Genomic DNA, 15,364 nt, shown 5'->3' with positions numbered 1-15,364 from the left:
GGCAGGAAATTAGCTCGAGTGGAGAGCATGCAGATGGGATACCTGTTGTAGCTACTGCAAACAGAGGCCGAGTACTCTGCCCGCCAGCATCACTGGCGTACAGCTTTATGTCGTAGCTCGTGCTGGCTTTGAGTCCAGCCATAACTGTGGCGCGCACGTCCCCCGGCAGCGCACGGCCCACGGCCTGCGAGGGCAAAGCAGACTCTCTGACTTCTACTACAAAGGTATCAAACTCCTTTTTTCCTGTGCGCCACGCCAGCGAGAATCTGTCTGAGGTAACGTTAGAAACTACTAGCTTGGACAAATCAGGCTCTTCAGCTACAGGGAAAAGAAAAAAAATTACACATTTGCTGAAATCAAAATGCATGCAGGTTCAAGTCAAACAAGTGAGTACTTGATCTGAAAGAATAACCAAACAAAGGCAAAGTACCTGTTGTTGCAACAACACTGACAGCCTTTGTTCGAGATCCCTTTAATGTCCCATAGAGGTAGGCTATGTAATCAGTGCTGGGACGGAGCCCCATGACGTCGTAGGACACGGCATCGACCGATATGTTATACTCTTTTGGTTCCATCAGCCAATCAGAGTCAATTATTTCCAGGATCAAACCATCAAACTGTGCTTCGGTTCCGTTCCAGCGGACTGAAAAGCTCTCTGAGGTCATGTTTGTGATGTACAGTTTGCCAACAAGAGGCTGAATCGCTGAAGAAAGAAACCATCGTTAGGAAACCAAAGCCATTCTGTAGGAGAAAAAAATCTGTCTCATTTCATCTTTCCTTGAAAAGCCAATACACTTTAAAAGTATAACATAAAAATGTGTTTCTAGAAGTAAAATTGAACATTTCCTTTGAAAGTAGTGGTTTATAACTAAACCGTTTAGCTTGTTACGAATTTTACTTTGTGCGTAGAGATGGATCCCTTATCAATCATGTGATTCATTTTTGTTAAAAAGTGGAGATTTTGAAAGCACTTTAGAATATTTAAATAAATTAATAGATATGGAGTTGTGAAAAAAGTATTTACCCCCTTTTTTGTATATTTGTCCTGTTGAAATGATCAAATATGATTCAATTTGTTGGTAAACTCTGGCCAGGTCTCATGTGAAAAATAAATGCCCCTTTAACCCATTGCATCTTTTTTAAGTCAGTGACAACAACTGTTGCTGCTGACTAATAAAACATGCTTTCCCGTTAGCTTACAGCCCCTTTTACAACCCCATTAGCGGTACAATTTTGATCAAGATTCCAGCTCAGACAAGGAAAACTAAGATGTTCATGAAACTATTTGTCAGCAAGTGGATGCATTGGAATGGAGTAGAGCACAAAACCTTTAATTTTATACACTATACTACCAAAAGTATTGGCTCACCCATCCAAATGATCAGAATCAGGTGTCCTAAACTTTTGGCATGGCCACAGGTGGATAAAATCAAAATCAAGCCCTCAGACATGGAGACTGTTTATGAAAGAATGGGCAACTCTCAGGAGCTCAGTGAATTCCAGCGTGGAACTGTGCAACAAATCCAGTGGTGAAATTTCCTCGCTACTAAATATTCCACAGTCAACTGCCATAAAAAATGGATACATTCGGGCACAACAGCAACTCTGCCACCAAGTGGTTGGCCACGTAAACTGATAGAGAGGGGTCAGTGGATGCTGAAGTTCATAGTGCAAAAGAGGTTGTCAACTTTCTGCACAGTCAGTTGCTACAGAGCCCCAACCTTCATGTGACCTTCAGATTAGCCCAAGTACAGTACGCAGAGAGCTTCATGGAATGGGTTGGAGCAGCTGCATCCAAGCCACACATCATCAAGTGCAATGCAAAGATGCACTGGTGTAAAACATGCTGCCACTGGACTCTATAACAGTGGAGACACCTTCTCTGGGGGGATGAATCACACTTTACCACCTGGAACCAATCTGGGTTTGGAGGTCTCCAGGAGAATGGTACATTCTGGACTGTATTGCGCCAAGTGTGAAATTTGGTGGGGGAATGATGGTGTGAGTTTGTTTTTCAGGAGTTGAGCTTGGCCCCTTAAGTTCCAGTCAAAGAAACTCTGAATGTGTCAGGATAACTAAACATTTTGGATAATTCCATGCTCCCAACCTTGTGGGAACCGTTTGGAGCGGCCCCTTCCTCTTCCAACATGACTGTGCACCAGAGCACAAAGCATAGTCCATAAAGAGTCTGGTGTGGATGAACTGGACTGGCCTGCTCTGAGTCCTGACCTGAACCCCATAGAACACCTTTGGGATAAATTAGAGTGGAGACTGAGAGCCAGGCCTTCTCCACCAACATCAGTTTGTGACCTGACCAATGGGCTTTTGGAAGAATGGTCAGAAATTCCTAGAAACGCAATTCTCAACCTTGTGGACTGCCTTCATAGAAGATTTCAAGCTGTAATAACTGCAAAAGGTGGAACATCATCATATTAACCTCTATGGTATAGGAATGCTCTATGGTTTAGGAATGGGATGGCACTTCAGTTCACATGTGAGTCAAGGCAGGTGAGCTAATACTTTTGGTAATATAGTCAACATCATGAGCAAAAATGCTACAAGAGGATATTAAAAAAATAAAGAAACAATCTTCATTCGGATGAGTCTTTCAATGGCAGCATGATGACTGCTTAAGATCTGTTAGCTGGCTAATCAGACTTGTAACAAGTAAAAACTGTGGTTTATCACAGTTTATTAATGTTTTAACAGAGCGAGGGCATTTACTTTTTCGTAAGACCAAGCAGGTTAAAATACATTTATTTTAAATAAATAAAATTACTATTTTTTAATTGTCATTCTGGTCATTTTAGTCTGATCAGAAAATGTAAAAGTCATAGATAATCAAAAATATGTATATCTCTGAGGGTGTAAATACTTTTTGGCTGCACTGAACGAACGCATGCTACCAAGCAAGTCATCCTTTTCATGCAAACGTGCAGCAATGTTAAACAAGGGGGCGCACCATCAACCTAAGGTTCAGCCGTTAGACATTAACGACTAAAAAATGCACAATTGCATAAACTGCCATGTTGTGGTATTCAAGCAAACGTCTATCTCAGAATGAAAGAGTAGGTGTCAAACGGACAGACCTCCACTGACTCACTAATGATGGCTGAAAGTTAATACTGAACGAGGACTGATGGGATGAAATGATTGACATGTTGAGGGTTGATGGGAGCGGGAAAGTTATAGGTTTTACTTTTGCAACACTTGCAGCACATCAGCATCAGACCTGATCAATATGCAGGGATGGTTGGGGTGGGGATTGGGGGGGTCATGCACATTGAGAACCATAATGGAGAGCAGTCAGAGGTGAACTTTTGAGGGGCGCTTAGTTGATGTGGCATGGATGCCCATCATCCTGTCTTTTCTCAGACAGAAACAGTGGCTGGAGGGTGAAAAAAAGGTACAGTAATGGTGTTAAGATGCAGCAGTTCAGTGCATTGAGGCCCTGTTGATGGAGAGCAATGCCAAAACAGAAACCGCGTTATTACGTTGGTTCATGCATGAAGATGTGGACGGTCCACTGAGAGAGACAACTACATGTACTCTGAAGGGAAAATATGAAAGATATTATAATAGAAGAGGTGCAGCTGCAACCCTGCAAGTTGCAGGTACCTGTGGTGGCTTCATTGTACAGGGGTTCAAGGAAGGAGCCCTGATGCATCCCATACAGGCCAACCATGTAGGTGGTGTTGGGATTCAGCCCGGAGATGACCAGGCTCAAAGCGTCTCCGGACAGAGTGAGGTTCTGACTCTCAGCGAGATTCTCCATGTTTGTTACCTCAATAACAAAGCTGTCAAAGTCTCCGCCCTGGGGGCTCCAGGACGCAGTGAAGCTGTCCCATGTAATGTCAGAGATGGTGAGGTTCACCACCGCCGGCTTCAGCTCCGCTGGGAGAAAGACACATCAGACTGGGTTCAACTGGACGGCAACAGGGATTGTTAACATTCATTAACAACAGCAGAGTGTCTGGACCAAAAAATAAACATCTAAAGGACGTAAAAACACATCTACAAACCCAGAAGTGTTGGTTCAAAAAGCTAATCTTTATTTCTGATATAAAACTGCAAAAATGAACGATCCTGATGTTACTGCTTCTGAACATAAAATCTACTCCAACTTGGCTTCACGGCTAAAATGTTTGCCTAAATTTCTCGAGTCTTTCTAAAAGCATTTAGTGAAAAGTACATTTGGAAGATATTAATAATAGAAGAGTTCCCTCTTTAACATACTTTTATAAATGTTCTAAATGTTTAGATTCTGGATTTAAAAACGGATCAAAGATGTTTTTTTTAATCTTCAAACCAATATACATTTCCATGTTTACTATAAAAAAATGTTGCTCAGGTCCTGGTTAAAATGTCACTTCTGACAAGTGAAAGGAAACCACTCTGATGCTTTCATTTTTTTACTCTTTTGTTGAATTTTAACTTATCCTGTACGTGCTTTATGTGTAGGTGTATGTAAGAGTTTATCTCTGCAGCTACGTGTTTACATATATTTAGCTATTAAGAGTTTTGATTCCTAAGGTTTTTGTGCTTTTCCTTATTTTTATGCCTCTTCTACAACAGAATTTCCCTGCGCTGATAAATAAAGTTGATCTTGAATCTTAAAGGAGGGATAGGATATATAGCAAAAATGCAGTAAAAGACTCAACCACGAATTTTGCTACATATATTTTAGCTTCCAGTTGTAAAAGAAATTGACTGACTTTGTTAGATGCTTTCAAGCTTTAAGATAAAATTAATTTTGATTCATCTACCAGGCCAAAACAAAGCCAAAAATGTTTACACTTCTTAATGGAATTTTTTGGTGTAAAAATGAACTTTTCAAAAGAGTTTAGTGAGGCATCAATTTTGGTGCTTTTACATGTTTGTTGTGCATTAAAACTGGAGATGAAGCCTTAGAGAGTATAGGGATCCACTTTCCATCAAAACGTTGACAGGTGCTCCGCCCCCTTTCAAACTCCGCTCCCAATAAATTTTAAATTCATTTGATAGAAATTCTATAATAGTTTGGTATACATTTTATAATAATTTAAAATCAGAATTCAACCAGCCCTTGTCAAACTTCGCCCCCAAATTGCCCCTCAAAATAGTAACCTAAACACTTTCATTTAATTTTGAGAGATGCCCCACCCCCTGAAAAACGGTAGACACTTGGCATCAAAATTTTGACAGGTGTCATCCCTATACTCTCTATGCTCAAAATGTGCTCGTCTGTATGAAACACAGTCACCAAAGTGGTGGGGAAATCGTTCAAGTGGGGATTGCATTTCCTCGGCAGAAAAAAGATGAAATCTCTGAAGAAAGTCCATCAGAAAGAAAAAAAAGAGCCCCCAAAAGTACTTAATACATAAAAAGTACTCATTACTTTTAGTTTTTAATTAGAATTTAAAGGTTTGATCATCGTTTTGTAATTATGTGAAAAGGAACCTTAAAAGCATCTTTAAAGGCAGCTAGATCAACAGGGGGTGTTGGTTGTGGTCACATCAGTGAAGCTGAATAACAGTTAGAATTAAAGTCTGAATTAAATTTAGTGGGGTTGGGGGATGAGATTAGGGTAAAAAATTCATTTTTAACATAAATAAGGATTTTGAACCAACACAAAAAGGTGTTTGTGTAGACTTTTGCAAACTAGTTTCTAAGGAAACATTTAGGACATGGTTTCAGATGTTTCAGGAAACATGGTTATGTAATTCTAAACACACTTTTGGTCCCAACACTCTACTGTCATGCAGACATTTGTCATATTTCAGATATTTAAACATGAGTTTTTCTGTGGATGGTGGAAATGCTGCAAACATGTCAGTCATGTACCTGTAGTGGCAAACCCTTCGAGAAGGAGAGGTGGCCTCCCTTCCACCACACCTTGCAATGTAAAATTATAGAGTGTGGAGGGGTTCAGGCCCTCCACCTCAGCACTCCTCACATTTCCTGGCAGAATTATTATTCTGGGTTGTGCTGCAGGTGTCTGAGCACTGAGCTCCACCCAAAAGTTCTCAAAAACCCCATCAGATGCTGACCATGTGAGGTTCATCCTGGTGGCTTCAACTCGGGCCGCAAGATCCCGCAGCGGTTCTGGATCAAGACGTCTGGGCTCGGCCCCCGAGCTCGTCACGCCCAAATCAAAAAGCGCTTCATTGCTTAGAAGATCAAAGTTTGGACTCTCTTGAAGGGATTGTGAGGTGGTTGGAGCTTCCTCGGTCAGTGACTGAACATCTGAGGTAGGTTTAGGTGCTACAGTGAATAAAAGCATGTTAAAACATGAACTTCAGAAGATCCCTACAGAAAAACATGAAAGACCCTGTATGGAGGAAGAAAAAGGCACTGAAAGTTCAGATCTGGATCGCCTAAAGATTCATTTGTTTCTTCAGGAAACCTGAGTCATGAACAACTACAGGATTAATGACACTCGAGTGAGAGCCTTTAACCCGTTGAAGGCTCTGAGTAGTCCACCACGTGGAAGTACACAGCCGTCTTCAAACATGCATTTGGTTTCTAGTCTGGAATCACAAGAAAGACATGCGACCGGCATTTGCAGGAGACAGGAGAACCTTTTCACTGTAAAAGGAGCTAATGATGAATGATGGAATTAGTTGGATGAGCCCTAAAAGACGAAATCAGAAAAGAAGAATTGAGGCCGTCAGTCCATCCTGACAGAAGACTTGGCAGGCGGTAAGTAGGATCAAATCAAAGGGGTTTGTGTGAACACATGCCAGAAGTGATGCTAATCAGAGCTGCAACTAAAGACAGAATTACATCTCTGCTGGAGAAGTAATCTGTGCTACGAAAGCCCAGCTGTAAAACAAAAAGTGATACCTGTGAAGGCAACAGCTTCAAGTAGAGCGGACCGCTGGCTATTCTTAACTCCATAAAGTTTTATTTGATATTCTGTGGATGCCTTCAGGCCACGGATTCGAGACCCGCTGGCATCTCCAGGAAGCTGGACCTCTCTCACATCCCCCAGCGGCAGGGACTCTTTGTACTCTACTGTAAAGTTATCGTAGACTTGGTTTGCTTTCCATGTGAGGTCAAAGCCGTCAGGCGTGACGCCAGAGACAGTCAGCGTTCCCAGCGTGTCCTCGGGCTCTGTCCCAGAAAAATGGGACTCGGGCGGGTTTAAATACACAAAACTAATGAGATTGTCCTCCGAGGCTGCCGAAGCTGTTAGCTCACGGTCGTCTGAGATCGCTAAGTAAAACGTGAAAGAGGCTACAAGAAAACAAAGAGGAACACATGAATTCCAACATTTCAGGTGCTGCACACTTTGCAAAATTGCTGAAAACAAAATACATGATTAAAAAAACAGTGAAAAAGAACTTGAAATAGATCAATTTTAAGAACATAAAATGGAAATTTCTCAAATACTCCCCTCTATAAACTGCCTGAGGAGACGAAAGCCATTTGCTTTCCATTACTGCTGTGGCAGCTGAACATCGTACCAAAAATGCATGACTGCTTTTCCATTTATCTCTGCTGCGCAGTCCGTCTGGCGATAACACGAGCAACATCTCAAAGGATTTCTCATTAGTGTGTGACCTGTGTCCAAATTCAGGGGCTGCAGCCTCCAGGTTATAAGCACTGAGATCATAACTCAAACTAAATGATTTTCCTCTCATTCACAGGGAGGCGACTTCACCCAAAGAAACACGCAAAAAAGAGAAAGTTAAATCATGAAAAATCATTTAAAATAAAACGGTACAAGAGAAGAAGTGACTCTTCTCAGTTGCTGGTAATTAGAAGATGTAAGGCTGGGAGGATGCGGTTAAATTCCCAGAAACTGAACAAGCTCCTCTTTGTCAGGAGGAGAGCATAAGTGATTGAAAGGCTCCCGGAGCAGCTGCAGGTACTCAGTGGAGGCTAATAAGTAATGGAGGAGGAGCAGTCGCTTTGGGTTCAATGGAAACCAGACGAGTCGGAGCGTTTGACCGTCTGTACAGATGCGAGCACTGCGGCAGAGTGAGGGGAGCTGAACCAGCAGCTGTGCTGAACACTAGATTACAAGAGTTCAGATTTTTGTTCTTTAGAGACTATAGCAACAACAGAAGAAAAACTGTGTATAGCGTAGAAAGATGTTATATTTACTGTTACTTAAATGATGTTTTGAAAAAAAAAGTTCTCTTAGGAGTTTTATAGCACCAGACTTTTTACTTTTACTCAAGTAGATGAAAACCAGTACTCTACAGTTATCTGTACTTATATAGTTACTTTTCCCTTGGTAATAACTGTTCCATTTAGTCTAGATATACATGATAGTATTGGCACAGCATTTAAAATCAGCAGAAAACTGTATGAAAATGTTACTTATGTAGTTTAGCTAGAATATGTTTTAAAAAAATCATGAGTTTTCCCAAGAAACTTGATTGTCAAATCAGAAGAATGACTGGATTTAATCTATTTAATAAGAAAAAGCAGCTTAAAAATATCCAATAATGATGGTTGGTCTTCATCCAACATAATAAAAATAATCAACATCGTGAATTCCCAATTAATTCTATGAATCAATAGAAATAAGTTTAATCTTTCTGTTTTCGAAATAACAGAATTATATATGTACAAGGTATTCATTTAAATCTTTTGTTTACCAGATTTAATAGGTTTTTGACTATAAAACAAACATGTAAAAACTGGGACTCTATGTTTGAGTAGTTTCTTCACCAGTTGCTTTTTTACTCTTTGGATGAGTGATTTTTACTTCTACTTTAGTAATAATATTTTAAGGTAAAGATCCTCTTACTTGAGTACAGTTTTTAATATATTACTCTCTACTCTTGTCCTTTATTAGATGTTCCAGTGTTTGTCTCTTTCCGTCAGTACGTGGATTACACATAAAACTTATACAAGTAATCTGTTGTTCAGCAATGTAGACCATTAATATATTTACAATAAAAAAAATGGAAGAACTAAGACAAACTTGAATTATTGTGATTTTTGTAATATATTTACTTGTGTTAATGGTCATTTATTCCGTTTGATTGCATGTCGGTTGCAGTTTTTGTAAAATATTGAGGCAACTTTGGTAGTTATTTGGTGCGTTCTAATCAAAATTAATGAAATTTAATAAAATGGATCAAACTGAGGTTTAATAGAGGAAAACAAAAATTCAGTTTTGACCAGTATGAGAATATGATTTTTTTTTAATATGCATAGTTTTTTCATGTTTATTATTTTTGGCTTTTATTCTACAAATATCAGGGATTTCGTCATTACAAACACAAAAACTGTAAGTAAAAGTACATTTTTAAATTCAGTTTTTATTGAAACAAGACAATTTTGGTTTAAATTCACCAAATCAGACTTTATGTTAAAACCACTAACCAATATTTGAGTTAGTTTATCGTCATTTTTTTTTATTTCTTCCCAAAATATTATTAGGATAACAACTTTTAAATATCTTACTTAAGTATTTCAATTTAAAGCAACACAACTCCAACTTGATAGTTGATTTGCACATTGTATCTGCTTCTGGCAAACAAAAGGGTCCAAACACAGAGCTTTAGAGAACCATCTGTGCAGAAGAGATGAACAAAGCAAGTTTCTTTGAGGCAAGGAATTATGGGATAGATTGGATTTCAAGATGCACAGCTGCTGTTCCTGCCTTTGTTCAGAGAGAAAAAAGGCTTTTATAAGATGAATTTAAAGGTTTCTTTGAACAGGTAAAGCACAACGGGGAAAATGCAGAAATTCAGGAAGTAACTCGTCATAATGCTGAGAGCTCAGTTTGAAGGCTGCAGCCTCTGAGTTTGTGAACAGGTAAAAACCACTTGTCCAATTTAAACATCAAGCAGTTCATTAGACGGCAGTCAAACTTGTTGAAACATCAAGTATTTTTTAGGATGTGATCATTGATCCGCCAAACTAAAAGGGACATTTTTGCTGTAAAGGAGCTGCTGGGATTTCTCTCACCTGTGGAAGCAGACATGGAGACGGGTCTGCTCCTCCTGTGCCCCCTCTCTGCAGTCAGGGTGAGGGTGTAGGCCATGCCGGGAGTCAGGTTCCTCAGGACATGCGTGGACTCTGACGCCGGGATCTCCTCCTCCTCAAACTGTCCATCTCTGGAGGTGTAGATCAGTCTGTATTTGCTGACTTTAGCCTGAGGCTTCTGCCACCTCACGGAGATAGACGTCTCCGTGGACTCCACCTTTTCAAACTCTCTGGGGGGGTCCAGGTCTGAGAACACACAAAGGAGTCTCCTCTGTTAACCCCATCCATTTCTGCAGAAGCAGTGAAGCCGTCGAGCTTCTCACCAGTTGCTGCGTTTGTGGTAGCGGGGAGGCTCTCCCTCTCGTTCTTCACGGCGGTCACTCCGATCCCATACTCCGTACCCGGATTCAGTCCTGCGGGACAGAGGCAGGTGAGTTTACGGTGAGGTGAGAGCATGTGTGTGTTTGCTCTGGAGGCTCACCGGTGATGGTCGTCTGCGTCGTGGACCCTTGCCTCTTTGGGATCACCTCCTCGCCGTGAGCTGCTCCGGAGATGGGGCTGTACTTCACTCGGTAGCTGTCAACGTCAGCCTGACTGTTGGTCCACTCCAGAGTGACGCTGCTGTCCGTCTGGGACACGGCCTGCAGGCTTGTGGGGGCGTCCAGCGCTGAGGGCGCAGGTTTCGAACCAATGAGAACAGTTTAATGTCAATGAAACTGTAAAATATTTGGAGATTAAGAGAATTTTTCCAGTCAGATTGTGAAAACTGCAGCTTTTTGATGACAAAACAGGACCTCCCAGTCTGATGACCTCCACACAAATGAAGCCTTTACTTTTCTTTCAACTCTTGTGGTTCCAAATGAAGACGTATATTTAAAAAAAAAAATCTTAAATTAAAGAGTTTAGCTTTTTTGAATAGGATTAATTCCCTAAAATAGTCGGGTATCAAAACTTCAAACAGACCATGGTGTGTTCACGTGTGCTTTTAAGCTTCCGTCTCAGACTAAAAGTCCTGGATTTCTCTACTCCAAAGCTAAATTTGTCTAACTAAAAGAGGAGCGCCTCATCTCTTTCATTAGACAGCGTCTGACTTTACTCTGGCTCATGGAAAATTTGGAAATCTCTTGAATAAGATTCTAAAGAAAAGGAAAATTCAAACAAGAGTTGTCGGAGCCTTATGATCGGTTTATACTTCATAGCGATTGACCATCACATCAATCATTTGTGTCCCTACCGGAATTGTGTGGTCTACCAAGGTCGGCAGGTTTGTCTTTTGACTGTCCCCAATAACTAAAACAAGCTTCTGAGTGACATTTACTGGTTTCAGTGGTTTCCCATTTTCAACATGGACAACATCTTGCTTATGCCCTTCCTGCATTGAAGAACAAACAGGCTCCATTGTTCACTCCTCATTCATACTTGGTAACTGTAAGCTACTAATGTAGCCACAGCTGTCCTGGGGCAGACTGACAGGAGCGTGCCTGCCAGTACACACTCTGACCATCACCGGGACGTCCATACCCATTCACACACCAGTGGAGCCACACTAGAGGCAAGAAGGGTTAAGTGTCTTGCCCAAGGCCCGCTGGCAGGGGTGGAGATCAAACCACCAATCCTTAGATCATTGGCCGACCCGCTCTACCATCTGAGCTGCTACTGCCCTTTTTGATGTTTTGGGTGTCCCCAAGTTGTTTTTTAACCCTGACGTGCTGGCTGTTCCTATTAAGTCATAGGTCCCCAACCTAGTTGAGGACCTGTTCAAGGTAGCGAACATAACTGGTACCGGGTTAAGGTTAGGGTACCGGTATCGGACAGGTCCGCGCCCCAAGGGTTGGGGATCCGTGATTATCACCTGTGGCCTGGTACTAAGCGGACCTCGGACCAGAAGTTAGGGACCCCTGATTTAATGGGGACAGCACTTCAAAAAAACTATTGAGTTCTTCATAAACGTAAAAAAGTGACTCGGAGGGCCCCGAACCTTACGTCCATATATTATGAGTTGCGACTGTTGGTTGAGGTAAACAGAAGCAGGCAACGCTGAGACAAATTCCAACCCAGTGCAAGATATGCTTGCAGAAATGCCAGAAATTTTGGTTACATTTTAACATAAATGGTTGTCTCCTTTTGAGGGACTATGTCAAACAAAGTGACATAGTCCCCCATAAGGTTCATTTTTATTTTAAGTAAAGAAAAGGTTTATTAAACATTTTTGTGATCATCACTGTTAAAGAAAATGAAAAATTTCCTTCTTTAATTGTGTTTTTTTGTGTAATAGAAACAAAATACAAAAAACAAAAAGACTATAACATTATATTGTGAAGTTGTGTTGAGAAAATGATACCAAACAAGGCTAAGTAAACAGTTTTGTTCCATCTCAAGGTATGTGTTGAATATCTGCAACCCCTGATTTGTAATACATGTATATTCTAATTATTCCATCAAAGGAATCCACATATGTTTTTATATTTGCTGATAAAAATTACATCTTAAATGACAATGAATCCGTTAGCTAATAATAGAGGTCAACATTTTCAAATTAAAGCCAATAATATAAGTTTAAAATCAAAGTCTACGGACTTTTTACAGATAAAACTGATCGGTTCTATCACAATATAATAGACAACTTTTTAAAAAAATTAATAAACCTAATCAAAAAATAATAAAAAAAAAAAAGTCCAAGGTTTAATTGGCTAAAAGACAGAAAAAACCAGAGTAAAAGGTATTTTTATGAACTCCAAATATATACAGTATTTCAGGTGTACTGGTTACCTGTGGTAAAGGTGGCGGTAACGGGGTCACTGGTGGCGTTTCTGCTCCTGGAGACCAGCGACACCGTGTACTGTGTGTCCGGCCTCAGACTGTCCATGCTAAACTGTTTGTCCGACGGCGGGATGGCCACGGCGGTTTGAGCCGAGGGGTCGGAGCTGGGCGCGTAAAACACGTCGACTCTGTCCACGGGAGCCACCGGGAGGTACCAGCTGACGAGAGCCGAGGAGTCCATCACATCCTTCACCTCCACCTGCCGCGGCCCGTCGATCTCTGAGGAGGAAACACGTTCCCCTCATTAGACCCATCCCCTGGGGGAGTGGTGAGCTGCAGACACAGTTGCGCTCAGGAACCATTTGTTGGTTTAACCCCCCCTCCAATTCAACCTCTTAATGCAGAGTTTCAAACAGAGTTTGAGTTTGAAGATGCTATTAAAAGATATGGATAAATGTAGGAAGCAATTCGGATTCAGACAATATTTTTGATTTTTGTTCAAATCAAAGAAGTTTCATAAAAGAGACTCCAGGACTTTATTAAATTCGCATAGTATCCAGAAGTAAAATCTGAGGTTAAAGAGGCTGTGGGGTCACTTCTTTACCGAAGGGACAGGAGGCCACGCCCACATTTGTAACAGGCAATGTAAAACATGAGTTTAAAAAAACCACAGAGTCTTAATCCTCACATATCCAACCAGTATATGACCGTAGTTTTATAATTACAGTTGTGGTAGTGGCTTACCTAAAAATAACATTTGATGCATAATATCTGTGCAAACAGAAGACCAGTAGAAATGCGATGCTGCTCTAAGGTATGTTTTCTACCCTTATACTAAGAAGTTAATGTACATTTTAATAAAAAAATAAAACGTTTTTGCTTTTTAAGGAGCATTTTTATAAAAAAATTAACTAAATCTGACCCAAAAAACCAAGGAAAAAAACGAGTTAAATTTTAGTGATCATGGAGGACAGGAGTTAAAGGATCCTGTGCCCCAACAGCTATGAACGTATTTACAGTAATCAATGAAACAAATCGCCTGGCTGCTTAAAATTAGATTCATTTTATTGATCTTAACCTTAACTAAGGAGTCAGCTTTTTGCTGGAGGAACTGCAGCAAATCTTTCATCTGCAGCATTACAGCGATATTGAGCTTGTAAACTGGGGAAAAAATGGTTATCGACTTTCTTTTACATCCCTCAAGGTTTATGTACTTTAAGTTTTTTACTTTTTCCATTCAAAGGAAAACGCTACGAGGACTTAAATCATGACGATCTGACAGCAGAATCAAAACTGGAACCTCAAAGTAAAAAACATCTCCAGAGCATCTTGGTGACATCAGCTCTGACTTGATGAACCCAAAAATGAAGCTTAGAGAGAAGACGTACTCTTCCATCCGTGAAGCATAGAGGTGGCTCTATAGTGGTCTGGGACTACTTTGCTCCATATTCTAGTAATTAAATCTTTTGAGCGATCAGAGCCACATGCAGCAGAGCAACATTCATTTCATTTCAAAAAATGAATTATTACTTTTAGTTTTGAGAAATATCAAGATATTTTCTGCACGTTAGTTTAGCGAGTGTCCATGATGGAACAAACCAAACAGCAAATTTGTCAAAGTTTGTTTGAATACCATGAAGTTTCATTTTAAAGAATAACTGAAGGAGTTGAGAGGTCTTTTAGGAGTCAAAGAACCAAAAAGAGACTCCAAAAGAGTTACAAGAAACATCATGTAGGATATGTGCCAAAGTCCAGGCCCGGGGGCCGCATCAGGGCTTCTGGGTAATTAGATCCGGACTTCCAGATCATTTTATTTAATTCTTATTAGAGGTCCAGTGTTATCTTGCGCTCATTTTTATACTAACTTGTATAATTTTGACAGAACATATTTTTATGGAGTGTAAAACACTGAAAGTTATTTAAGGTTTAAGTTGATTTATTCTGGAATAATATTCCTGCCTTTTTATTATTCATAATTATGTTAAAAAGTTGTGGTTTTAAAGTTTTATAAAAAGCTTTTTGGACTATTTTGGCATTTACTAAGATTTTTTAGGCTATTTTGGAGTTTAGCTAATATATCAGCTACATGCTAACTATTTTAGCTAATTTAGACTTTTTTTCAGGTTTTTTGGATATTTGGAAATTTAGCTATGTTTTAGCAACATGCTAGCTGTTTTGGCTGACCTAAGTTTTTTTGTTTTTGTTTTTTAGGCTAATTTGGAGTTGAGCTAATATTTACAAGCTAACTATTTTGGCTAATTTAGGCTTTTTTTCAGTTTTTTTAGGATATTTGGAAGTTTTGCTATTTTTTTTAGCAACATGCTAGCTGTTTTGGCTAACCTAAGTTTGTTTGTTTGTTATTTTAGGCAAAATTGGCATTTAGCTAATATTTTGGCTTGCTATCAGCTTCAGCGTTTTCACCTGCTTCAGCATTTTTAGCTATCAATTTCAGCATCTTCAGAAGCCAAATTCGGCGTAAAGTACTCACACTTGCATTATTATTATGTAATGCTATATATCTAGTTCATAATTATGTTAAAAAGTTACGGTTTTAAAGTTTTATAAATTTAGTTTTAGAGTGATCATTAAATGTTTATCCTTATCAGCCTGCAACCTAAGGTGTGTTTTGGATTTTGGCCCCTTATGCGATTGAGTTTGACACTCCTGAAATAGA

The 15,364-nt window shown here is 39.9% G+C and overlaps 1 protein-coding gene across 4 annotated transcripts in view; it reads right to left on the bottom strand.

Moving 5' to 3' along the window:
• LOC112162971 (tenascin) overlaps nt 1-15,364 on the bottom strand; it is a 76,465-nt gene that overhangs the window by 11,837 nt on the left and 49,264 nt on the right. For 2 of the 4 annotated variants that reach the window (XM_036214399.1, XM_036214400.1), the window contains 9 exons: nt 12,700-12,969; nt 10,412-10,597; nt 10,254-10,343; nt 9,913-10,176; nt 6,826-7,218; nt 5,824-6,243; nt 3,619-3,894; nt 431-703; nt 43-318 (listed from right to left, as the gene is read on the bottom strand). In XM_036214399.1, coding sequence (XP_036070292.1) covers nt 43-318; nt 431-703; nt 3,619-3,894; nt 5,824-6,243; nt 6,826-7,218; nt 9,913-10,176; nt 10,254-10,343; nt 10,412-10,597; nt 12,700-12,969 — 2,448 coding nt within the window. The remainder of the gene's footprint in view (nt 1-42; nt 319-430; nt 704-3,618; nt 3,895-5,823; nt 6,244-6,825; nt 7,219-9,912; nt 10,177-10,253; nt 10,344-10,411; nt 10,598-12,699; nt 12,970-15,364) is intronic. The other 2 variants (XM_036214401.1, XM_036214402.1) reach the window with 1 other exon arrangement.

This window comes from Oryzias melastigma, linkage group LG12 (genome assembly GCF_002922805.2).
Source record: "Oryzias melastigma strain HK-1 linkage group LG12, ASM292280v2, whole genome shotgun sequence".
Classification (NCBI taxonomy): Eukaryota; Metazoa; Chordata; class Actinopteri; order Beloniformes; family Adrianichthyidae; genus Oryzias; species Oryzias melastigma.
The sequence above is the reverse complement of the archived record's forward strand: the minus strand, read 5'-3'. Positions and strand labels throughout refer to the sequence as shown.